General features: G+C 35.6%; 4 protein-coding genes and 1 non-coding gene across 5 annotated transcripts; 2 read left to right on the top strand and 3 right to left on the bottom strand.

The window, feature by feature from the left end:
* Nucleotides 1-1402: 1402 nt before the first annotated feature.
* Nucleotides 1403-1504, bottom strand: LOC136800014 (UPF0193 protein EVG1 homolog; the record flags this gene model as incomplete). The annotated part of the gene is given in 1 exon segment (XM_067056634.1): nucleotides 1403-1504. A coding segment is annotated over 1 exon segment (76 nt), but the record flags the coding sequence as incomplete, so codon positions are not given.
* Nucleotides 1505-1561: 57 nt separating this feature from the next.
* Nucleotides 1562-4230, top strand: LOC136800016 (uncharacterized). Its single transcript, XM_067056635.1, has 5 exons — nucleotides 1562-1670; nucleotides 2044-2194; nucleotides 3554-3633; nucleotides 3824-3909; nucleotides 4118-4230. The coding sequence occupies exons 2-5, from the start codon at nucleotides 2062-2064 to the stop codon at nucleotides 4209-4211; spliced, it is 393 nt and encodes a 130-aa protein (XP_066912736.1). The 5' UTR covers nucleotides 1562-1670; nucleotides 2044-2061; the 3' UTR covers nucleotides 4212-4230.
* Nucleotides 1751-1824, top strand: LOC136800018 (small nucleolar RNA SNORD53/SNORD92). Its single transcript, XR_010845659.1, has one exon. It is a non-coding gene; the product is annotated as a small nucleolar RNA SNORD53/SNORD92 (small nucleolar RNA).
* An 8001-nt stretch (nucleotides 4231-12231) lies between the features above and the next one.
* LOC136800017 (uncharacterized) lies at nucleotides 12232-18093 on the bottom strand. The gene is made up of 8 exons (XM_067056636.1): nucleotides 17964-18093; nucleotides 16865-16884; nucleotides 16058-16201; nucleotides 15351-15515; nucleotides 14812-14955; nucleotides 14004-14135; nucleotides 13439-13573; nucleotides 12232-12607 (listed from the first exon to the last, which is right to left on the bottom strand). The coding sequence occupies exons 1-8, from the start codon at nucleotides 18013-18015 to the stop codon at nucleotides 12515-12517; spliced, it is 885 nt and encodes a 294-aa protein (XP_066912737.1). The 5' UTR covers nucleotides 18016-18093; the 3' UTR covers nucleotides 12232-12514.
* A 2756-nt stretch (nucleotides 18094-20849) lies between these two features.
* On the bottom strand, nucleotides 20850-23564 carry LOC136800013 (uncharacterized). Its single transcript, XM_067056633.1, has 5 exons — nucleotides 23456-23564; nucleotides 22918-23055; nucleotides 22104-22217; nucleotides 21623-21748; nucleotides 20850-20977 (listed from the first exon to the last, which is right to left on the bottom strand). The coding sequence occupies exons 1-5, from the start codon at nucleotides 23513-23515 to the stop codon at nucleotides 20924-20926; spliced, it is 492 nt and encodes a 163-aa protein (XP_066912734.1). The 5' UTR covers nucleotides 23516-23564; the 3' UTR covers nucleotides 20850-20923.
* Nucleotides 23565-24014: the final 450 nt, after the last annotated feature.

Consider the following 24014-nt stretch of genomic DNA (forward strand, 5'->3'; position numbering starts at 1 on the left):
ATCCAAATAAATGTATAGCTTTACAAAAATAGCACTTTAGGATCAGAAACGTCAAAAAACAGTTTTTTCAAATTCTTCGAGTTACAGGAATTAATTCCTTGTTTGTTTTGATCTGAAATTTTAGTAGGGGTGCCATCATGTTCCTGACATATCAGGGGGGGCCGGCCGGGGGTAGAGAATTAAAGTTTTAGTAAAATCTTAATTATCACCCAAAAAAGTGCTTTTTATGTCATATTTTAATAGATGTCCCACCTTATCCCTCTTTCAGTAAAGCTCTCCTATACCTTTTGTCCTTAGAAAAACCAAAAATATGCCTTAATTGCTTGCTTTCAGTTCCTGTAGCCAGTAGTGGCCCCCTGTATTTTATTTTTGACCCCCTGTATTCACGCGGGTTTTTAATAGAAAAGTCACATGACTCAAATCCCGCAGTCTTATGGACTAGAGAAAGCGAAGTGAAATCGCGCGATCTGATTGGATAAAAAAGACCGCGGGAGCGGCGAATGGAATTCCTAGAATTCTCATTTAAATAAGATGGCGGCGAGAAAAGCACGTCTTTTGCTTTGGACGAAGGTTGTAAATTCTGGTTGATTTAAGGTTTTCTTATCTTATCTCGTTTACTTTATTAGAGAGGCTTCTTAAGTTTGGGGAAGGAAGTTGTAAAAGTTATTGTTTTTGGTGGACAAAAGTGTTTAAAAAGCATTTTTGTGCTCAAGGTATATTTTTCTTCGCAAATTTTTGTCTTCAATCTTAAATAGATGAACGAGTATTTGACTGATGCTTATGATTTTTCCATAGAACATAGTAAAACTATTCAGGAACTTAGACCTTTTTACAGAATTTCAAAAAATCTGTTAGTTCTGGAGATATATTGAAAAGTTTAGACATGGGTAGTTTGCGTTTGTGTTTCGCGTTCCCAAACCAAACGCACGTGTGTGATAGATTGTAGCCTAATCTTACCCTGGGTTTACTAAAAAAACCGCGATTGAGAAGATGAACCAGCTCAATAGCGACAGCCATTTGTTTCAATGTGGGTCGAGAATTTTCCGGTGCCGTGGTCAGCGCTAAATCGCGTTTTCACCTTGACGTCGAAAAACATGAATATTTTTGGAAAGAAAATAGATACCTTGATGCAGTTTTTTTTACTTGTTTCCCTGATAATTCTTGATTGATTTAAAAAAAAAGAATGACCGATTTGGATGATTTAAAGGTAAGTACTAATGCATTGAAGTTCATTTTTGTAAATTCTTCCTCGTTCCGCGCAAAAAATCCCGACGAGTGCGCACGCTATCTGTGACCTGACTGTGTGCATGTCTGGTGGGTATTATATATTTCATTTGTGAATAAAATTTGAAAAATGTTTTGGTTCAACCTCCTTAAATAAAAAAATACACCAACAACTTACAATTTAAAAGCTCTTGAGTCTCTTTGCTGACAGAACATTTTGCAGAATTGAACATTGCTCCATTTTTGGCCGCCATCTTGATTTCCGATGCTGTGATTTGTTTTCGAATTTCGGAAAATCGGGAAATGTAGTACACTCTGTATTTTGCCGAACGAGTTCAATTTTGATATTTTGCGCCGGTAAATATCGGTCATGCTATATAATGCTTCGATAAAGATGGTAGAGTAAGCTACATTCATCCTTTTACATCCAACAGCCGAAGGCAAAGGTAAGCTCTAAGACCACGAAGGCAATATCTATCTATATCTTGGTCATCCGACCACTACATCAAGTAATTTTTGAATCCAAACGCGATGATGACAACACAGGTATTGATAGTTCCTGAATTTCAGTGACGAAATACCCCTTGGCTGTCTGAGCATTCATTTTAATTCTTTGGAATAAGGAGTAGCTGTTGATTTTTGTGTCATTGATTTTTCTAAAAACTGCTGATACTATCATTTAGTTATCACAGTCATTCATTGAACTGGTGAAGGAAGAAAGCACTACATCATTGGTGACGGACTTCACAGTTTATGAAAATATGACGTTTTTAGTAAATATGGTTGGAATACTATTAACGTATCATATTTTCTTTAAAGACAACCTAAGGTTTCAACATGGTTAGAATCAGCGTGTTAAATGACTGCCTTAAAAGCATGGTCAATGCTGAACGAAGAGGAAAACGACAAGTCTTAATCAGACCAGCATCAAAAGTTGTCATGAAATTCTTAACTGTCATGATGAAACATGGTAAGCTGAGTTTTTATACTGAGGCAAAAATAACAAATATAGTGTTTCTGGTAATTGACCGGGTGAACAAAAGATATTTTCTGACCCAGCCGCAGATCAAGTTTTGATCGTAAGTAGTTCATACATTAGTATTCAGGGCTTACTTTATACTGTTTGTACATAAAAGATCTTTGAAGTTTATTTCAATGATCTTAAAAACAGCATAGAAAATGTTTTCTGGCCGGTTGCATGACAGCTTTGTTCCTTCACCCACATTTTGGAAACACTACACTTTTTTATTTTCGCCTGATTAACTTTTTTTACATTGACTTTAGTTACATACTTTCTTATGATGAATTTAGCATATTCTGACACCTCTTGTCCGAGGCTTTTTGCCAGTGAACAGAACCAGCTACTTATGCCTGAGGAAAGTGATATTGCTTTTATATTTGACTCCAGTAACTAAATAAATACAGCTTGTTTGGCCTGTAGATTCGTCCTGTGTTAGGGGTCACTCACAAATCGAGTTAAGGTTAGAAAAACGCCAATTGACGTTAGTGGGTGGTTAGATTAAAGGTTGTTTTAAATCAAGAACATCAATTTTTATTCTTGTCGTGTTTCTGTTTAATCGCTTTGTCTGTTTTGAAAACCAAAACAAACAGCCCTATGTTCATGTCTTTTCTTTGTTTGACGACCCAAACGGCCCTTGAATCTAACCTAAAATAGATTTGTGATTGACCCCTTATCCCATCATATTTACCATTGATATTTTGAAGTTAGCAGCTTTTGTGGCTAATTGCATTTAAGGCCAGTTTCAACTTGCATGTGCTGTGATTGCACCTCTTGGATTGCTCCTTTTCGTTTGGAAAAATGATTTTAGCATAAATGGATCCATAAAAAATTAAATTTCCAATTGATATGTTAGATCTCGTCAATGAGATTGTTTTGTTTTTCTTTTGACCCATAGTGTGGAAACTGTACTCAAAAAGTGTGATAAAGTTCTAGTTATATATTTGCATAAGACATAAAATACCTGATCTCGCAAATTCTATGTAAAATTTACAGGGCACATAAGTGGAGACTGGTCTTAAGTGATGGCTATCTGCAATTCAAGAGGGCTAATGCCAAATTATTTCTCAAACCTACCTTAAAAGTTTTTGTTTAACACATTTTTGTTCTCTACTTTTTTTGTCACTAGTAATGTAAATGTAACAAAGTCTTTCTTTTTATAGAGGATCAGTAGTGATGACTTGCACTGGGTTATGAATTGAATGATTCGCTCAAGCATGACTGAACTGATCTAAACAAATCTAGTTTTGCAATCAATGGATCCTTTCCATTTATAAAATGTAATTTGAAATTTGTTCTTTTTTCAATTAGGATACATTGGCGAATTTGAATACATTGATGACCACAGAGCTGGAAAGATTGTTGTCAACCTTAATGGAAGAATTAACAAGGTATCTTGAGAAAACTTGTAAATTTCATGTAAATTAAATTTCAATGATGACCTACAAGTAAAAGACTAGAGTCTCAGAAAATCATGTTGAGACGTCCTTGCACAACTGACGAAATTGATCAGCTTTAAATGCACATAGTTAGCTACAGTAGGTGAACAGTCTTATAAAACAATATTTTTCCATTTCACAGTGTGGTGTTATTTCCCCACGATTTGATGTCAAATTGAAGGATATTGAAAAATGGTCTAGTTACTTGTTGCCATCTCGTCAGTTTGGGTAAGTCTTGTTGCTTTCACAATTCCTCCTGGTTTTGAATTGATTTTTTAATTAAATGCTAAGCACAATGATGAAATGGGTAAATGCCAGTTCTGCTGCTGATACGTGATGTGGAACTTACCCTCAATATCTGAGTAGCTTTAGAACTTTCATGCCTAATAAAATATACATTTTGACATATTTTAACCTTGTCTCTCTTTCTTAACAGATTTATCGTAATGACCACATCAGCTGGAATCATGGATCATGAGGAAGCCAGGAGGAAAAACACTGGTGGAAAAATTTTAGGATATTTCTACTAGAAGAATTCTGAAAAATAAAGATCATTTTGTTGTTGTTCTTCTCTTGTTTGAAATTTTGGCCACAGAAAATCTGGCGATGCCGTACTTTTGCTAAAAAATGAGCCTCGAATAGGTAGGAAGGTCCACAGATATCTGGAAAGCCCGAATTCATTTTGCCTGCGATGGCTTTCAGTACTTAATTTTCGCGAATAGGCCTGGAAACAGCTGAAAAGCTTCGAATTTTCATTTTCAAGCCCCAGCAAAAGTGACAACGTTACATGGGGACTAGCAAAATTCTCAAAATTTTTCTCACCACTCGTTTTTGTGATCTTATTGACCTAATTGATCATTTGAAAAAGTTGGTTTGCTTTTAACAACTCTGTGCACACAAAGGATGTTTTCAGAACATAGTGGCTCTCAATACAGTATATGGCAAACCGTAGGAAAAGATATTTTACAAAACCTTTTCTGTTTTAAAACTTCGGCATCTCTACTGTTTTTCTCAAACTTTCAACTTTAACAGTTTTTTTCATGGCCCCTAATATGTAGGTCAGGAATTTTTGCAATTTCTCCAGATACTGAGGTGCAAGTATAAATTTTTGACCATAGTCTGGAAGTTTAATTTGAAAGATAAATTTGCTAGATAAAATGTTCACAGTATCCCTTGATCGTTAAAATGTAGGTTTGTGGCCCCCAAAATGTAGGTCTACCTAAAATCAAACTGTATCGTCCAGTGATGTTTTAGAGTGAAATATGTGCTTGTTCTCCTATAAATGTTCCAACTAATTTATGTAAAATTTGGTAATTTTGATAAGGGAATTTGAAATTTTGAAACTTTGAAAATGACTGTTTAAATGAAATGACGTTTTGATTGAATTTTTGAAAACCATTTTCTTTTGGAAATAATCCTATTTGGGTACGGTGTTTCTAATTCGCGGATACAGCCATAACCACCCATAATCAGCAATCGGCTACCTCATTGGCTGCTTTTTCGTATATAAAGGAATGCACTCGCTTGTAAAATCATTCTAATACACCTTTCCCGGGGTGTTGTTTGGGATTTTATGTATGAGTGTTTCCCTTAGATATAGATTATTTCCTTAGATATAACTAAGATAGAACTAGATTAATTATACCTCACGGAAAATTTGACCAGCTAAAAACGCCTTACGGCCCGGCAATCGTCCGTACGGGGACTTCCTGCAGCGTACCTTGCGCGGCCCATAGCCCGGCGACCGGTGACGGTGGAGCGATGAAATTTAACATGCTTTCCCCCTTTGATATGCTTGACGTCTCCAGAAGGTTTCAAGCTGTGAGACCTACTTTAATGGGATAAATTTTCGCGGGGATTAATTTTCGCGGATTTCGCAGATTTGGGTGTCATCCGCGAAAATAAGTCCCATTGGAAATTTGAAAAAGGCCCATCCGCGAAAATTAGTTTCCGCGAAAAATTTGAATTTTTGTTGCAATCCGCGAAATTTCTATTTTTATCGTTTTTTATTTTTTTTCAACTTTTCATAGTTGTAATACATATCTCCTCGCCCTGTTCAAAAACACCCTCTTATTACTTGAAAAAAAAATTCTTAATTTTCCTGGAAAAATTTTATTTCAATGTTTTGACCCTTTTCAAAAATTTTAATTTGTACCCCAATCCGCGAAATTAAATCCCCGCGAAAAATCAGGAAATCTCTCATCCGCGAAAATTAATCCCCGCGAAATCTTAAAATTTCGCGGATGAGCTCAACCGCGAAATTTAATCCCCGCGAAAATTTATCCCATTAAAGTACCCAGTCCGGCGCTAGAGGAGGGGATCATTTACGGTCCCGTAGCGCCCTTCCGTCAACTTCTCGGGCCACACTCGGGCCAATTTTTGAAAACATGATTTAAACAGGCGTGTAATTTCAGGACTGAATTTGTTTAACATTTTCTTTGAGAAAAACTTGGTTTCTCTTAATTATATTAAATATATGAATGTTGTAAATTCATATAAATATTAAATGTCTTATTTGGTATGAAAACATATAAAATTATACTTAGGGTGGAAATATTTGCTAGTAAACTGGTCCTGGTTTTAAACTGAAGCGTGTCCACGGGAAGCTCGTAAAGTTTTTTTGAGCGAAACAAAACAGACAAATCTTATTTTGTACTATTTTGTTTGACTGGACATGCTGAATCAATTTAACATTTAACATGGCCCGAACATGGCCCGAATGACTCGGGTCATGTTTGGGCCAAAAGAATTGATAAGGTCTCTCGGCCCGAACATAGCCCGAAGAGGCCCGAGAATTCTCGGGCCATGTCGAGGGTCGTCGAAGCAGTCAGGCAAACCCGGGGGGGGGTACTTAGGCAAAAATAGGTGCTGCGTATGTGCGGACGGTAAGGGTCGGGTTTTTCACCTTTCAAAGTCTCTCTAAGGGTTACAAAAATCAGGAAATTTCAAAGTAGTTTCTCTAAGGGTGGGAAAAATCACGATTTTTAGAAAAAAAATTGATTTGAGAGAAAAAAAAACCAAAAAGTCACGGGTAGGATTTTTAAAAATCAGCAAATTTTTCGAAAAAGTCTCTAAGGGTAACTAAATTTGGTTTTTGGGGGTTTTTGGGAGGTCCCCCCCCCCCCCGCCCACCCACCCCCCTCATTTACCCCCCTCCTACCCCCCCGGGCAGGCAAAGTGGGACAAATTGAGGCCACAGATATCTGTAAAGCCCGAAGGGCTAGATAGGCAACTTTAAGCTTTTTCCAGCAAAAAAAAGTGAAGCAAAAATTTGACTTTTTAAATTTTGTGCTGATGGATAGGATCTAGCATTTTAATTGTTTTCGGAGTGCGAGATCAAAAAAAGTAGGCGGCAAACGCTATTTCACATCTCTCAAACCGGTGAAATTGCATATTTTAGTCACGTGACTTTGGTAGGAAATCCTTCCAAACCTAGGCTTCACTTTTCGATAAAAGCCGCAAATCTAGCCCTTCGGGCTTTACAGGCCTGTGATTGAGGCTTCTACAGCTCTCCATACGGCCAGGCCTCGTTTTCATGTAATTCTATTTCTAGTTCTATCTTAGTTATATCTAAGGGAAACACTCAAACGTAAAATCCCAAACAACACCCCAGGAAAGGTGTATTAGAATGATTTTACAAGCGAGTGCATTCCTTTATATACGAAAAAACAGCCAATGAGGTAGCCGATTGCTGATTATGGGTGGTTATGGGTGGTTATGGGTGGTTATGGGTGATTATGGGTGGTTATGGGTGATTATGGGTGATTATGGCTGTATCCGCGGATTAGAAACACCGATTTGGGTATGGATTACGTTGTACAAAATTCAGAATTAAAACTTGGCTCAATCCAAAGATATGAGGCTTTAAAGTTATTTTTCTCTTATAGTACACGGAAACGATATTTTTTCCCGATTTTGGTGATTAAGCAAATATTATTGTATATGAAGTTGATTTTCTGTTGCAAACCATATGTCTATGTGCAAACTATGAAGTTAAGTTGGTAGCAAAAGAATTCCACAGGTTTTAGCTATTACCCATCTTTAGAATTTTCAATTCTATTTATGCTAATTCAAGGGCCCCCAAAATTTTGGTTGACTTAATGATGTCATATCTTTCATAAGGGAAGAAATTTTCGCGGAATTTAATTTCGCGAATTCGGTAATTTCAGTATCTAAAGAGCTACAAAGAGTTATATGCAATTTTTGGCAGATTTTGATGCAACATTTTTTCATTTAGAAGTAAATTAACTATACTACTCCAATCCAAATATGTTTTCGACCACCAAAACATGTTTTTCTTTATACCCCTTTATAGTCCAGCAGCCAAATCCTTTATCTCCTTAAATAAGCACTTTTGCTTAACCCAAGATCTACAGGATAAACTATACATTTTTGGAATCCTCAACTATCCTAGTTTAAGAAATGGCCGGTCCCCAAGGCCAATTTCCTGGTCAATTTTTCATATTGGGCCCAAATTTAGGGGCTTTAGGGGGTACTTTTTACCCTCTGTAAGGATTTGTTAAGGAAAATATCTTTCCATGTATGATATAATTTGCCATATTTCATGAATAAATTGACCAATTACTTTGAAAATTTGTCAAAAGTTTTAAGATAGATTGGTGATCATCATTGGCAAAAGATTTTTCCGAAAAAGTATTTTGGGGGGTTTACCTGGGGGAAAATAGGGAAAATTTATGGGTATTTTCACTAAATATTGATACTTTGACTAACATTCTAATCTTAAAAACCGGCAGTAATGAGCGTTTCGGGAAGAAAAATCTGATAAAATTACGCTAAATCACTGTAACTATATACTCTCAGGCCCTTTAAGTGGATTTCTTTTCGGAAAAAAAGTTGATTCTACTAACCATTTTTGAAACATCATAACTCTTTAAAAAAAAAAAATTTTTTAATTTTTTTTTCGACTTCATGACGGGAAAAGATAGAATTTTAATATGGTTACAATGATACCCATCAAGTCGGTGAAAAATTTACATAGAATTTCATTAATGTGGAAAAAATCGCTAAAAAATACATAAAACGGCGCCTCCGCGGGATACAGCGTTGAGCTTTTCACCTCAACTTTTGTACACGAGTAGTTCAAGCAGGTGGCTATTCATAACTACCTTAATAGTGAAAGATATATTTGTAGTCTTTTCTCTATGCACGAAAGAATTACCAAAACTTCAGTATTTTCACTTGAGTTCGAATTTCAAGCCATATTTTAACTATATTGCACAATGAAACCCTCCACTACAGAGGTACTTTCAATATGCCGACTCTCCTCCCTACTCCCTTGGAAAAAGAAAATCACGAATTTCCAATTTTGTATCGCGCGGAATGTAGGAAAAATATATTTTCTCCAAGAAAATACTCAAGAAATGGATGGTACAGGCCAGTGGATAAACCTGTTTGTTAAAAATGGTTGATTGACAAGTAGATTCTTACGCAATAAGCCAGTAATCAAATTTAAAAGGAAGACGCACTTCTTTCGTTCTTTTGAGCATAAACCAATTAGCTAATTCTCTTATTTTTTTCTTAAAAGAATGTTTACAAGAATAAGATTTCGTTTATTAAATAATCGTTTAAAAGTGTTGATTGATGCGTGAGGCCTTTTCATTGAACATACAATTCTGTCGGTGTTTTTTTAGACTGCACCAGAGAGATCTTAGAAAAGAGGGAAAAGAAAGTTTTCGTTTCAGAACCACTTAAAGGGCCTGAGCTGTAACTTCAGTTAAAAGCATCGAAATGTTGTGCAGCTGTCATAGAAAGGATTAAGAAATGATGAAATGGTAATTTAAAGTTGGTTTGAGCTGGTTTCCATCCTAAAAATTTAGGTTTTTGTTGAGGAATCTTCTCAAGAAAAACATCCAAACTCAGGCGACTGTTAACTAGAAATGACATATTTACCCCTGATTTACCACCTGTATCCCTGATGACGAACAATGAAAACTACAAATTGCTTTCCTCTATTGTCTACCAAAAATATCCATGTTTCCAGTAGTTAGAAATCAAACTTTGTACACCTTAATACTGTTCTATGGGTCAAATGGGCCCAAAAATCAATAAAAACGATAAAAATTGTCTAAAATTGGCAACTTTACCCCCTGGTTTCTCCAACTGCACCCTGTATATGAGAGTTTCAAGTCAGCATTGTAATTTTCTAGTGTATATTACACAAAGATCAAGTTAAAACTATTTTCGAAGATATTTTAGGCGAGACAAGCAATGAAAATTGCTCAAATTATGTAAAAATTAAATAAAATGGGCATTTTTACCCCCTAAAGCGTCGAAAATGATACTAAATTGTAAATACAGTTGACAAGAAATTTTTCTGGTGTATCGCATTAAGATTATCATAACACAAAGTTTGTGCCTCATTAAAAGCTGTTTTGATAGGTCCCAGTCTTATATAGTGTCAAAATTCAGTGAAAATACCCAAATTTTCCCTATTTCCCCCCAGGTAAACCCCCCAAAATAATTTTTCGCAAATATTTTTTGCCAATGATGATCACCAATCTATCTTGAAACTTTTGGCAAAGTTTCAAAGTAATTGGTCATTTTATTCATGAGATATAGCAAATTATATCATACATGTAAAGATATTTTCCTTAACAAATCCTTACAAAGGGTAAAAAGTACCCCCTAAACTCGGGCCCAGTATGAAAAATTGACCAGGAATTAGCTTTGGGGACCGAGCATTTCTTAAACTAGGATAGTTGAGGATTCCAAAAATGTATAGTTTATCCTGATGTAGAATCTTGGGTTCAGCAAAATGCCATTTTTTAAGTTTGGCTCACGAACTATAAAGAAGAAATACTAACCTACCAAAATAATCAAAAATCATTTCATTTTGACTAATCTACAGATCAGAATTCTCATTTGAATTAAAACCTACATATTGGGGGCCACCTACATATTGGGGGCCATATACTGTAATTGGATCAGTTCGCGATGCTCGAATTAATTTGCTGGAACTTGATGAATATGTTTTAGGAAAACCCCTAGGAAAATGAAAGAAATTTGTATAAAAAAATTCCAGAAAATTCCGAAAATTCCAGAATGAAAAAACCCGCGACCTAGGTATCCAGGTAAGAAATCCTATGGATAATTATGGCATTCACTTTTTTAAAACTTCTAAAAATTGTTCATTTTACTTGGAAAATACAAAAAATCGTTTACATATTGCTCATAAAAGTAAAAATACATTCAATTTCTCAAGAATGACAGCGATCAAAGCGAGCTTAAGTATCATGGCGTAGAGTCGTTTTGGACGTTGCCGGGACGACCAGTACAAGTACAAGTAAATATCGGAACTTCAAGAATATTTTATTTGCTAATAACATCCCACACCACGAAGCAACAATTATAGTTAGCAGTTATAGTTAGTTAACAATTATAGTTATATTTAGTTTATCATTTGCACTTAATGTTTTCGTTTTTTACTATACTTTTTATTTGTCATAGCGCTGTGAACCCTAAGTTAAGTTAGGGCCTATTCCCTGTGCTAAGGGAAGGTTCACCTCCTCCTCCTCCTCCTCCATGAAGCAACAAAGCCCCTTGCAGGACTATAATGATATATTTCAGTCAGAGAACTTATGAATTCAATGAAACCGCCTTGTCATTTGGTGCAGTTTAGAGCCTTCGAAGCAGATCTAACGTAAGATTGCTAAACCTTCTCATTGCCGGGGCAAATATTCCTGAAGCATTTCCGGAATATTTCCGTATAAATAGGCAACACTATTTTACGTGCACGTAAACAACACACAACAATCTTGGAACTGGCCAAATGGCAAGATGACTTTATTCTGTTGTAACTAAATGTTTTTTACATTTATAAGAACAAACTATATAAGAATATAAGGCTTCGATGGTCAAAATGTTAAGAGCAAGTTAAGAACATTGTAAGGCTTTGCAGACTCTATAATACCGAATTTTATAGGAAAATGGACAGAAATACTCAAAAATGGCGAAAAGAAGAACATGTCAAGAACATTTTTAGGATTAAAACTCAAACAGTTAAAAACATCCCAAAGGCTTCAAAAATTTTGGATGTTCTTATAAAAAAACCTTGTACATGATTATTTGATCTCTTTCTACTGTAAAGTAAGTAAAGTGTGGCAATATGAAAGTCAAGATCCTAGGGCCCCCCCCAGTGGTTTGCGTGATTGCGTGAATGGGCATTTTCGGTTGCGTGAATGCGTGAAAATTGAAAAAAAATGCGTGAATACGTGAATTGAAAAAACTTGCGTGAACGTGAAAATGTACTTTTTGATTGCGTGAATGCCGTGAATCTGGGCTATTTGTGCATGAATACGTGAATTTTCCCTTTTTTCCCCCGATTATGTGCAGTTTTCCCGATTATCCAATGTTTTCCTGATTTTCCCAAAAAAATTTCCGATTTCTGAAAAATCGGGTTATTGTGCGTAAAACTCGAGGAAAATTTGCGTGAATGCGTGAATTTCGAAAAAAATTTGCGCGATTGCGTGAATTGAGGGTCCGCTGGGGCGGGGCCTCATCTTACGGTATTTGAAATAGGTCTTCGGTGGATGCTTTTCAAATTTACTACACAGTTTGTCTTTTTGTTTCCTAATAAAAAGATTGTTTCTTAATGCAGTTATTCATAATCTAGCATATGAAATAAAATTTGATACAAAGTAATACTTATAGGTAAATATTAGCAGTTTTCTTGGTGATGATCATAATTCGATACCAACAGATGTACAATCCAAATTTGATGTTAAAAATATACTTTAAAATTATGCTTAAATTCTCTTCAACATTGTAATATAATATTGTATTGATTGAAAAATTGATTTGGAACTGAATCTCCCTATTCACCACATTCCAAGAGACAGGTGGCTCCAGTTTCGATACAGATATCCTTTTCTTCGTTCTGCATGCACTCAGAAATATCATCTTTGCACTATGAAATAAAGAGTGACTTGTATAGTGAAACATTTCGAATTTAAGGGCTCTGACCATAGTCGGAAAATTGATTTTAGTATCTGAACATGAAAATTATGTTTTAGATTCTTTAACACTTTTAACAGAAAGAATTACCTTTATAAATTGCTTTTTAATCAAATCCCTTCATAGTAATTAAGAATTTTATTGCAGAAATGACGTTATTAACTTTAAAAAGACGTTAATAATATGTTGCACCACCTTCTTTTATAAAAAGTGCTAAGTTTTAATGGGTAATTAACCTTTTTGTTTCGAAGTTTTTTCAAATTGTCCGCAAAGAATTGAACTATTTTAAATTTTGCGGAAAATTTTTCTAAAAAGATGTGTCAAAAGTTATGACTGTTTTTTTAAGCAAAATCCAGATGAAAAATTTATGAAAAACCATGAAGAAGCATTTACAAAAATTTTCCGCAAAAATTTTTATTGTTCGGTAAAAGATACACGGCAATTATGAAAAATTTACTATGGTCAGAGCCCTTAAGTAAAGATGAAGTAGGAGCACATACAGTGTGTCTCAAAAAGTGGGCGAATTCTTATGTAAAGTAAAATTCTCAAAACTAATCTATGCACTATACAAGTCATAAAATTTCGTATAAATTATGACAATTTTACTTTATACGAAACACGTCGCCGTCTAACAGTAATAAGCACCGTACCACGTCAAGAAGCGCCGCGGCTGGTTACCATATATTCCTAACAAAAATGTTGGATAGCGACTCCGCAGCTCATTTAATATTGAAAAATTAGTTTTTTTTCTTTTCGTTTCTAAAAATAATATAAGATTTCTTACCTTTTTCATACAAAAGACTTTTCTCTTCAACTGGTGTTTCAACATAATTTCAGTGCATTTGACTTTTTCATTCAAACATTTTCCCATGGATCCAAACGATAGTTTGAAACAATCTGTGTATTTGGTTTTCTCACACTAAAAAGATAAAAAAAAAAAACTTTCAAAGAAATCTTGTAATTTTCAAATCTCAAAGTACAGTCCCAAAAAATAGGCGAATTGGGTTGGAATTTCATCAAATAAGGAGCGTATTGCATTATAGAGCGTCCTTTATGCGACTTTCTTGTTTGACGGTGACTTTCAATATTGTCGAATAATAGATGGGTATCAAATATAGGAAACCGTCAAATTAGAAAGCGTCAATAGACCTTATCGGAGTTTTTGATTTTTCTAAAAAAGCGATGTATTGTGGGATTGTTTCGAGTGTATTACCATTACAATAGAAATCTCTTAGGAATTCCTCGAGGGAATTCTATTGTAATACACTCGAAACAATCCCACAATGCATCGCTTTTTTAGAAAAATCAAAAACTCCGATAAGGTCTATTCTATTAAAGTTTGAACTCACGTTGACGACGATTTCATCTTTTCCCTCTGTGTCACGACCTAAGCGACATTCAAGATATTTGATTCCACACTTGAATCTTGATACAGGATCTGCACCAGTTTTCTTGACACATTCATCGTAAATATCGATGCACTGTAGTAGATATTAGAAAGAAAAAAATATATTGCAGCTAGTCAGGAAAATTCTGACGTCCCTCTCTAAGTAGAGAGTTTATGTGTTTGCATTTTTAAGGGCGGCTAAACGGCTGAATATCGATTTGGAATAAACGAGGACGGCAAAATTACTTCCCAATTACTGATTTACCATCGTGCTCAGTCCGTCTCCGTCGCAGAAAAACACACACATAAACTCCCCATTAAACATCTTTGCAGCAAGTTGTTCTATGATGTTTCTGGTTCTAATTGTTCACAGCTTCATAATAAAGTTGGGATAGTTGGATATTGAGAGGTGAGGATTATCACAATTTTTAATTATTTTGGATAGCAGATTGACAGCAGATTTTGCTAAAATCGCAAGCATTAAGTAAGTATATTTATCTGGTGGCTGTCGGTGGAACAGGGAATGAGGGAGGCCCGTTTTCTATTTGCGCTAGACCTGTGAGATCAAATGCTAGGTTGGAGTGCCACACCTACTCTCAGTTCCCACTAACTTACCGCTTAGATCAGATTATCCTATCTAAGCTACTCATCTGCTGAGTTGGCGGTGACCGGGAATCGAACCCACAAACGCTAAATTGTAAGGCGAATGCTCTACCCGGCCACAGAATTACACACACTAAAAACAAAACTAAAACGGTGTCATTTAATACCTTGTCATTGGGCAAGAATGATGTAAGTTCTTCGATGTCCAATGATCCTCCCAAACGACATTTCAAATATTTGATTCCACATTTGAATCGTGCAACAGGGCCCTCTCCGGTTTCTTTAACACATTCATCGTAAATATCAATACACTGAGAAAAACAAAATTTGTCATATTAATACATTTTGATACTCACGGTACTCAGATGGTTCTTATTAATACGCAGAATCGAATTATAAGGTTTTAACATTTCACGTGGCTGATTTTCTGACTGCACCGATGCTTTTGGCAATGTTTAGTGACGCTAAGCCCATTTAAAGACTATAAAATTTTCGACTGTCATTTTAAAATACGATCAGAAGAGTTTTTCTTGATATAAAGACTATGTGGTGTTTTAAATTCTTCCTAAAAGCCGAAAAACGTGACTCCGTGGATATCACTAGACTCAGGCGGCGTTTAACACAATTTGATTTATCAAACAATTCTCAATAGACCAATCAAATTACGCAAATTGGGAACTAAGAAACAGAGAAGAATAAAACAAACCTTGTCATTTTCTTTATCGAAGATTTTGCTCTTCAAGATTTCTTCAAAACCTTCAAAATGTATTTTTCCTCCAAAGCGACATTCAAGATATTTGATTCCACATTTAAATCGTGATACAGGATCTTTACCAGTTGCTTTGACACATTCATCGTAGACATCGGTACACTGAGAAAACAAACAAATATCGAAAACATTATCAAAATGTTTTTAATTTATAGAATCTTCTTCCATCAGAAAGAAGAACATTGAAACCGTCCCTGGTATATAAATAAAATGAAATCCTTTAATCCTTCAAACCCAATTGACGTGTATACACGGTCTAAATTTACCAATATAGACTCCTGACCACTTGATTTAAAAGGGTATTAGACTATTTCATAGGATTCTTGAATCTGTTACATGTGTTTTTCCTTCCTCAATAGGCCTTTTCATAAATTACGTCACGAACATCACTTGCCTCGTATTCAAACAATTACCATGGTGATTATGTCCCTTGAGACACTGAATGATTTTTTTATAAATAAAAAGTGGTTTTAATCAAATCTGCTGGGAGTTAATCACTATGGCAATAATTTCAAAACGAGGCAAGTGATGTTCGTGACGTAATTTATGAAAAGGTCTATTCAATTCAACGGAGAAATATGCATGCTGTGCAGATTTCCGTTCGAGAAAGACCGTTCTGTTCATAAATATCTACTGTTACTGACCTTATCATTTTCTCTATCGAAAAGTTCAGCAATGTTGACTTTCTCATCTCCCAAACGACATTTTAGATATTTCAACCCACACTTGAATCGCGCAACAGGGCCCTCTCCGGTTTCTTTGACACATTCATCGTAAATGTCAATACACTAAGGAAACAAAATAAGTAAGCACAAGTTATATTGACAGTACCTGTTTGGAACCATTTATTTATGAATTCTTGTTTAGCCAGTAGTTTAACTGTCGACGCTCTCTAATTCGACGTTCTATTATTCGATATGCTCCCTTATTCGATGAAATTTAAAGCCACTGTCAACAAGAAACTCTCATAAACGACGTTTCTTTATCGATACACTCCCTTATTCGATGAAAATCCAATTAGCCTTGAAGATCGAATTAGAGAGCGTCAATTGTAGTAGCTTACAAATAAGTTTGGAAGTGAAATACAAAGGATGACAAAGAAGATTACCGCTATAGAAATATGCAGTAAATTTGGTCCGCTTACCAAGCGAGCAAATTTGCCCAAAATGGACCCGTGTATTGTGCATCGAGAAAAATAGGGGGAACCTTCTAAAACGACTTTCTCAAGTTTTTAGATCTTTTTTCCCAGTCTCTTTTACAGTGCATTCTCAGAAACTAGAAAATTCCACATTAAAAATAATAAGGTTACCCCACCCAAATATGTTATCAGTTATTACTGGTTATCAGTTATCAGCTTAGCACACGAATTTAACATTATTTATATGGACATTAGATAAACGTTGAAACAGCTTGTGTAACAGATTGGTTGTTGTTTAAGAAATCAATTTTACCTTGTCATTTGGAACTTCGTCTGAAATGAAAAGATAGAAAACGTAAAAGAAAAGATAAAAAAATTGTTGATTGCCTCTCTGGCCGTCTATCCTTACAAATTTCAAATTTGAAATAGTTGAAAGTGTTTCTCGGAATTCAAAGTCTTGATAAAGTTGAAGATTTTGTTGATAGCAAACAAGAAGCCGGAGCGGCGTGAAGGTCCAGCTGACGTGGCAATAACCGAATGTCGTTCGTACCGGGTTCCTTAAGTGACGCAAAAAAATTTCCTTCCCATCCTCCACTCTGAGCTTCTATTCTTTGACACTTTCTTTGTATTGCTAAGTTTTGAAAGTTTTTGATGCATTTCCCGAAATTTCGAAACTTTTGCCGCTGATGGGATTTGAACCCACTATATACAAATCACCTATGATTAAAACGCCAGCACCTTAACCGCTCGGCCATCGAGTCACAACTGCATTACGGAGTTCAAAGTTGCTTATAAACATGGTATTTACTCCAAACTCTACCCGGGGGCTAAAACCCTAACCAGGGGTTAACTCCCATCCCCAACCCTAGCCCTAACCCTACCTGAAACAACCCTTTAATCTAACCGGGAAATTTGACTCTATTACCAATTCAATTTAAACATAGGTTAAACATCGCGCGGGTAGGCGGGGCAAAAATTCTAGGTCGGCGGTTGGTTTAGCCTGAACTTGTTAATTTATTGCACGCACAGGCCCCGACAAAGACAAAATCTTTTCGATCAGTTGCTTTTTAAAGGTCCATTCTGCTGCGCGCTGGACCAATAATGAATGCGCTGATAATGCTATAAAACGGCTTTTTTCAGCTGACGGGATATACCGCTCAGGTTTGAAAATACCTGTGAGAATCGAAAAAACTGACCCCAAATGGAACTGAAAATCTAAAATCTTATCTCAAAATTTTCCACTTGTTTCCCCAATTCCCCCTGAAAAGTAACTTGACCAGCGGCACATCCCTGTATCGTTTTTTGCCCAAGTAGCCCTTCACCCGGGTATAATCATATGACAAAGACGCTATTAAGGTAGTCGTAGTTTTTTAGCATTAGATGATTGATGAAGTAGATAATTCATTACTCACCAGCTAAAACTGCACCAGCTACCAAAACGCACAAAAATATCGCGTACTTCATTTTGCTTCTAAAACTCAAAAACACTGCTCAAGCTCAAAGGTCAATATGAACACTCGAGTGTAAACTGTTCTAATTTTATATGAGATCAAAACAAGAGCTTTATAAAGCGGATACTTCTTTTGTTTACAAGGAAAATACTTCGTGTTTAGTTTTAAAACCTTTTCATGCCAGTTCAAAGTGTTTTCATAAGCAATATTTAGCAAAACAATAACGACATAACAGAACATACTTGAGACCATTTCTCAACAAGACAAACGACATCCAAGTTGACACGTTTTTCTTTGTAAGAATATGGTATTGTTCAATTTCTTCATGGATAATATTACAGTTTAAGGGATAAGCATCCAAAAATATTTTAACGGTTTCTTAAGTCATGATCGAAATTCAATCTCAATTCAACCAGGGGGTGATTCAACATATAATACGTACCTGAAGCATAAAATGGCAACTTTTGATTTAGTATTAAGCCTCTGATCAGAAACCCAGCGCGCTATCCGTTGAGCCACACTCGCACAGCAAAACACACAATTTGTAAATACTTATAGAATGACTAAAAAGACGGGGGTAATGTTATTATAATATGGGTAAAATTGCCCCTTTTTTAACCTGACTGAGCAACCCTGCGGGGCCCAAGGCGCCGAGTATGCACCCGGCACAGTGACAAGCCGTTACTAGCAACCCTGACCCTACCTAACTGTTAGTTAATCAATTCGAAACAACAAAACCCCCGGAAACACAAAATCGTAGATAGGAAAAAAAAACATGTTCGACTGACGGTCAATTTTTATCATCTTCCGCCTTACAGGGGGCAATTATCAATAGTTGATAATTAGCAAATAATTTGATATTTACTCTCAATTATGCATTGTTAGTTTCTGTTGCCAAATTCCATGATGGTGATAATCTTTAAAATATAATTAATTTTTTGCCCAATTTCATCATGAGTACTCTTATAAAGTATACTCTTATAAAAAGGGAGAATTCAAGGGAGGACGTCTAATGTCATGACGCATTTCATGAAATAGATTTAAGGATGTGCATGAATTCATTCACGTAACATATTTTTGGCGTATCAGCTATCCGATAGTGAGTACCATACCGTGTATAGGTATTACACTCTGACGACAGATGTCGCGCACATTCAACGCGCATTCAGCCATAAACAAAAGTAGCTTTGAAAATCATCCAGGATCTTGGATGAGGGCCGCTCCATAATCAAATCACTTGTAAGAAACCTAGCAAAGATTTGATGAAACAGAGGCAACACTAAGCATAACATACAGAATTTCTCTAGAACTAGATCGATTAAAATAATATTGAGGATTGAAAATCATATCACCAGGAAAAAATCTTGTGAACCGTTTAATCAAGTCTATAAATATGAAAAATATTTTAAGTTTCAGACGGTTTTAAATTATTCAGAAATACACCCCTGTCTCACAGCCCTATTGGAACTTTTTTCATCAGTGGAAGGGGTATGTAGAAATCTTTACATATTCTATGGTAAAAGATGGTTTAATTCTACCAAAGAATTGACCGTCGGTTGGATCACATGCAATCAAATTTGAGAACATGCCAAATATTTTGACACGAAAAGGACTTGAGTGACATTCAAGTGTCATGCCAATTTTGACCTTTGATACCATCGGGTTTTATATAATATTGTGTGGTCCGAAAAAACAACTGTTTTTTATCACATAAAATTTATCTTTCTGTCCTTACCGCGTTTAGCCTACCAGCCCAACGTGGCAACTCAATTTTCTTTGTGCTTCCTGACTCCTATTTCAAGCTTTAGAACACCTCCAGACTACTTCTGATCTCCACTACAGGCCTTAGAATACCTCCCAGTCATTCGTTTTGCTATGCCCTCACCGCGCTAAGCCTACCAGCCAAACTCCTCCTGACCCCTATGACACAACATTTCAAATAATTGAAAGGCAGTGTGTTGTCTATTTTTTTTTTCTATATGGCCTAGGCCTTGGTTTAGTACTAATTATTGACTTTAAAACCTGAAGGGCTAGAGGGGAATATTAAAATTTACCCATTTACCCAAGCAAGAAACTTGCGCTGAATTTGGAACAATTAATTAAATCTAGGAATCTAGATGTTTGTTTTTCTGCGACTTATTTTTCGAAATCAATGTAGGTCCATTCATTCTGACGTGCTGGGCATTTAACGACCATAGCCATAATTTTCGTCTGATTTGAGCTATACACGCAAATATATTATGGACTAATATGGACAATGCCATACGGAAATAAACTTGAAATAATTGGTATTTTATCATTGTATTTTTGAGAATTCTCGCAGCTTGTTTGAAAATTTTCTGATCATTTAAAGGCGTCATTCTGTGGTTGAGAAAGTTTGATTTTGAAATTCGAGATTATGAGCGACATGACCAAGTTTAACTTACGTAACATTTATTTGTTTACTTTTCAAGGTACGATGGACAAGCATGTTTTTATTGTGCTTTGGCTTTGACACTAATAAATTCTTGTCTATACACGTTGTCCTAAACAGAAAGTCCTCCAATCTCTGTGTAAATTTTACGATTTTTTCCTTTAATTAAACGTTTACAAATTTCTCCTTAACCGTTTCCCCAATGGTGTCCATCCGTTTGTTTTTTGGTTCAAAATCAAACTATCTTTTCATAATATCTTCTCGTATAATATATAGATTCTCATTTGATATAAGACTGATATACGCCACTGTTAACTCTGACGTCAGTCAGGAAGAACGTTAAAAGTAGCTACTTTTGAAGTTCTTTCAGAAAAGATCTCGACCCTAAAAAAGGATTTTTCATGAATTCGAATCAACCAAAGACAAAACAAAGCTTTATGCATTGCAATTTCATTGTAATATATATTTGGTTTTAGAATCTTGTATATCAAATTGTTTTGTCTCTTGTTTAAATACAACTGCGGAAGCAGTCCATGCCTTGTCTGTTATCCTTTTGGCGGCACTGAAAAAAAATATGGGAGTTATTATGTTAACATTGAATTAAAGATGGTATGATATATTTGGCCTGCACAAACCTTTTAATCTATAAGTATTTTTATCAAACTATTTTCTTCTAAAAAGTCGAGAACTTGTGACTCAGTTGAGTGTACAAAGATCTGTACTAAGCCCAGGGATGGGGGGGGGGTACTAGGGTTGGCGAATGAGGGGTATGTGCGGACGGGACCTCCGAAACCCAACCCTTAGAGACTGATTTTTGCTGAAAAGGTGACCCTTAGAGAAACTTTATTACAATTTTTTCTCTGGAAATCAAAAAATTTCCTAAAAATCCTGAATTTTCCGACCCTTAGAGAGACTGTGAAAGGTGAAAAAACCGACCCTTACCGTCTGCACATACCCATCATCCATTTTTGCCTAAGAGCCCCCCCCGGGGTACTAAGGCGACTGTTGTTTACGATATATCCTTTAAAAGATATTCACTCACTGTCTAATACAGTTGTCCTTGAGAGCATAGGCTTCTTCATAATGGCTTCCCGTTGGATGGATAGACGCAAAAACATAACAGAAATCAGTTATCAGAGCGCGGTGGTCCAATTGATTCCTTTCGACTGTGAAACGGCCTGTAATCGTTAAAAACAATTTAGTTTACCTTATTCATACACTTGACTCTATCTTGGACTTTTTCCATCCGGCATTTGAGAGTTCCTTTCAAACATTCGAATTTCTCTTTGTAGTCTTTTGCAGCACCCATGCATTTCTTTTCTTTTTCACGACACTAAAGTAACGAATGAAAAACAGAGATTAGTATAACCCCTTCTCACAGACCCAGTGGGACCCCTTTCATTCGAGAAATATGTCTAAAAATGGTCCCCAGTGGATAATTATACGATTTTTGTCCCCGATGAAAATTACCAAATAAACAAATTTCACTCCAAATATTGTGCATTTTGCCATCCCTATTGAATTTTCTGAATTTAAATACCCAGTCAATAAAAACATGGTAATATCAACACCTATTCGAGTTTGAGTCCTTTATTTCTATCCCAAAATCGTACTGGGTCTGTGAAAAAGGGTGTGTATACACCACTCCTTCATGACAAATAACCTTTCACAACATAACGATGCCTTACTGTTAAGTCAGCATCATCGAACAATTGTTCAGCCATCTGCATTTCATCACCAACAGAAACGCATGTTCGGTAGCACTTTACTCGATCCATCAAATTCTTGTTATCTTGATTGCACTGAAACAGAGGTAGTGAGACAGTGGTGTAATGTTTACCAATAAACAAGTAGTGGAGTTGACGTCAAAAGAATGATCTCAACTGAACGTTTGTAAACCTGATGAAAATCTCCACTAAAGAGGTCCAAATATTGTTTGAAATAAAAAATTTATATGAAGAATGACCATTTGAATGTACATAAATAAAATAGCAGAGGTACTAATTTTAGTGAGAATTTTTACCGAAATATACTGAAAATACAAGTTTGACACTCTTTGTCGGATGGGAACGCCACTGGTTCATGGGAAAATCATCGACGGGAAAATTGACCCCATCCTCCGGGAGGGAGGGGGGTCGGATTCAAAAATTGGCTTTTAAAGTTGCTTCTTTAGGATTCCTAAAGTGTACTTTAAAGATCACAATTTCAGAGAGTGCACTCTAAGGGTGTAAAAAGTGAAATTAAGTTTTTTAAGCAACATATTTTGCCTTAAAATGGGTAAAAGTTTTCACAAAAAATGCACTGTAATGTAAAGATCAATTTTCGCCCAAATTCGGCTAAACTATCTCTGCATACTGTATAATGGTCCAATTTTAAAGGCCTAATATAATTGGGCTGTCACATACGGTCGTTTTTAAAGGTCCATCATATCATAGCAATTCAGTTTAAATATCGTTTTAGATGACAAACAGTAGGCGATTTCAAACTTTCCCATGAATTTACCTTCTGCATACAGCTTTGCCCTGGTTTGACTTTCTCTCCCAATTTTCCCGCAATGCATTTGACTCTTTGACGAATACAAGCAAGTTTGTCTTTCATATATTTTGCTTTCTTCATGCATATTTCATGCTCGTGCTGACACTATAATGAACAAAAAAAATGTGAGAGAATACAAGTTCTTTTCATAAAAACTATCAATTTTTGGTTCTTCAAATTATTCAATGTTCTTTAGTTGCGATTCCAACGCTTCTTGTTGTCACGCTACACCTTCTATTATGAGAACAAATAAAATGTTTAAAGCCTTCAGAGGTTCTTAAATTTTAGCGTTTTAAGGCTAAAAATGTTCTTAACCAGTCTTTATACCATTTTTTCGAGCATATTTATGCATTTCCCTAAGAAATCCCGTGTTTTAAAGTCCAAAAAGCTTTAAAATATTCTGACCTTGTTCTTAATACTTTGACAATCAAAGCCTTAAGTTTTTTAGTTTGTTCAAATAAAAAATGTGTAAAACTACGGTACTAAATTCCTTAACCCTACCCACCTTATCGGCATACGCACAAGCGACGGCAAGCATGCATAACACAACAACCAAGTACCTCATTGTAGCAAATTTGTTTTGATCTGAAACTCAAAACTTTATAATTTGGTTTATATCAATCCTTTTATACTCTTGATATCGTCGTCTTTTGATTATACAGCATCGCAAATATTTTACACTCCAAATCGATGAACGTAAAAATTGTTTTAATTTCGGTCGCATTTACCCAACTGATCAAAATTTACCCAGTATGTTTAAATATCGGTATCAATAATTAAAATTCCCGTAATTGTTTTAAGGAGCAGAAATCCCTTACTTTAATATCACGTTTTTGAAGTTCCACGTTGTCACCAACAGAAATCATCTGCTTAAATAAACCTTAAATTCACATTACATTAAATTCCTTCCAGCTTATAAACGCAAGGTTTGGGACTTTTTTGTGCTGATGAGAGGGGAATCGTGCTTCCCTGAATGTTATTTATTGTGTTGGAACACTTTATACTTTCTCGGGTTCGAGAATAGAAACTATATGTCGCTCTTCTCTATGAATATATTCACAATT

Source organism: Clytia hemisphaerica, unplaced genomic scaffold, assembly GCF_902728285.1.
Source record: "Clytia hemisphaerica strain Z4C2 unplaced genomic scaffold, Clytia hemisphaerica genome assembly, whole genome shotgun sequence".
In the NCBI taxonomy this organism is placed as follows: Eukaryota; Metazoa; Cnidaria; class Hydrozoa; order Leptothecata; family Clytiidae; genus Clytia; species Clytia hemisphaerica.